General features: G+C 55.6%; 1 protein-coding gene across 1 annotated transcript; it reads left to right on the forward strand.

Annotated features, from left to right (window-relative positions):
* On the forward strand, positions 1-1,568 carry LOC127775791 (probable carboxylesterase 18). The gene has a single exon (XM_052302084.1). It carries the CDS (start codon positions 226-228, stop codon positions 1,300-1,302), a length of 1,077 nt encoding a protein of 358 aa, XP_052158044.1. The 5' UTR covers positions 1-225; the 3' UTR covers positions 1,303-1,568.
* The last annotated feature ends 356 nt before the right edge of the window (positions 1,569-1,924 follow it).

The following is a 1,924-nucleotide window of genomic DNA, read 5'->3' on the forward strand; positions in this document are numbered from 1 at the left end:
TCATCTCTATCATCGCCTCAATCACCATATCGATTTCACATCATTCGTCTCTTAGCACGTCTGTCACTGTGGAGTAGCACTGCAGGACAATATCTGCAGCGACTCTGAACATTTTCTGAATCTTGTGCCTACCTGAACATCCAAAGACACATGTGACTCTGAACATTTTCTGAATCTTGTAACGAGTCGGAGTCAGTAGAGCAGGCAGCTGCAGCCAGCCAAGAAATGGCCGATGCGCACGGTCACCGCCGGCGGGTGGCGCTGCCGTGCGCGGTGCGCCTCCGGCTCTGCCTCCTCGAGGCCGCCATCGACGCGACGCAGCGCCGGGACGGCGCCATCAACCGTCCTCTCTTCTCCCTGTACGACCGGCGGGCGCCCGCCGACCCGCGGCCGGACGCCGCCGGCGTGAGCTCCACGGACGTCACCGTCGACGCGTCCCGCGGCCTCTGGGCGCGCGTCTTCACCCCTCCCGCGCCGGAGCACGAGCACTCGTCGTCGTCGTCGACGACGACGCCGCGCCCCGTCATCGTCTACTTCCACGGCGGCGGCTTCGCGATGTTCTCGGCGGCCTCCCGCCCGTTCGACACCCACTGCCGCACGCTCTGCGCCGGGGTCGGCGCCGTCGTCGTGTCCGTCGACTACCGCCTCGCCCCCGAGCACCGGTTCCCCGCCGCGTACGACGACGGGGAGGCCGTCCTCCGCTACCTCGCCACCACCGGCCTCCGCGACGAGCACGGCGTCCCCATGGACCTCTCCGCCTGCTTCCTCGCGGGAGACAGCGCCGGCGGCAACATCGCGCACCACGTGGCTCAGCGCTGGACGACGACGACAACGACGCCGGCGACTCCGCCGCCTCCGTCAGACAACCCCGTCCACCTCGCCGGCGTGATACTCCTGGAGCCGTACTTCGGCGGCGAGGAGCGGACCAAGGCGGAGCGCGCGCTGGAGGGCGTGGCGCCGGTGGTGAACATCCGCCGGTCGGACCGGTGGTGGAGGGCGTTCTTGCCGGAGGGGGCCGACCGGAACCACCCGGCGGCGCACGTCACCGGCGACGCGGGGCCGGAGCCCGAGCTGCAAGAAGCGTTCCCGCCGGCGATGGTGGTCGTCGGGGGCCTCGACCCGCTGCAGGACTGGGACCGGAGGTACGCCGGCATGCTGCGGCAGAAGGGGAAGGCGGTGCGGGTGGTGGAGTTCCCGGAGGCCATACACGCCTTCTACTTCTTCCCGGAGTTCGCCGGCGACATCCGGAAGCTCGTCGGTGAAATCAGGGCGTTCGTAGAAGAGAGCATCATGTCCAAGTAGTCCATTGCTTAGCTGTGATTACTCCAACTAGCTATAAATTATCGGAGTAGTTCGTATTTATATAATTGTAGTACTTTTCTTTTGAGGGAACTTAATTATAGTACTTATAATGGAGTAATTACTCTCCGTAGATGTTTTCGGTTCGTTCAAACTTTTGAAATTTGCTGATTACTCATTCTGTTCAGTATTGAGTTTGAGTAAATTGCATTAGCGTTACAAATTTTGTTATGTGGATAAAATTTAGTGCATGAACGCTTGTTTTGATACATGAACTTGTTTGGTGTATATAAACAAAGCCGAAATGTCACGACAAAGAACAGTTTATACTAAGTTAAACATCATAAATTAGTATCATAAATTAGTACACGACTTAAGCGCGAAAGGCTATATTTGTAAACTTTTTGGTTTTTGCTTTATCTTTCTTTGTTTCTACCTCTTACATCATTATTCGATTTTTCTATTTCTTTCATTATGTAATGATTATACCTTACTTCATGTTTAATTGATACTTCCTCCGTTTCACAAGGTAAGTTATTCTAACATTTCCCACATTCATATGTATGTTAATAAATCTAGATGGATATATATGTCTAGATTCATTAACATCAATATAAATGTGAGA

This window comes from Oryza glaberrima, chromosome 6 (genome assembly GCF_000147395.1).
Source record: "Oryza glaberrima chromosome 6, OglaRS2, whole genome shotgun sequence".
NCBI classification, from domain to species: domain Eukaryota; kingdom Viridiplantae; phylum Streptophyta; class Magnoliopsida; order Poales; family Poaceae; genus Oryza; species Oryza glaberrima.

Coding starts and splice junctions, on each gene's coding strand:
- LOC127775791 (XM_052302084.1), top strand. CDS start 226: ATGGCCGATGCGCACGGTCACCGCCGGCGGGTGGCGCTGCCGTGCGCG.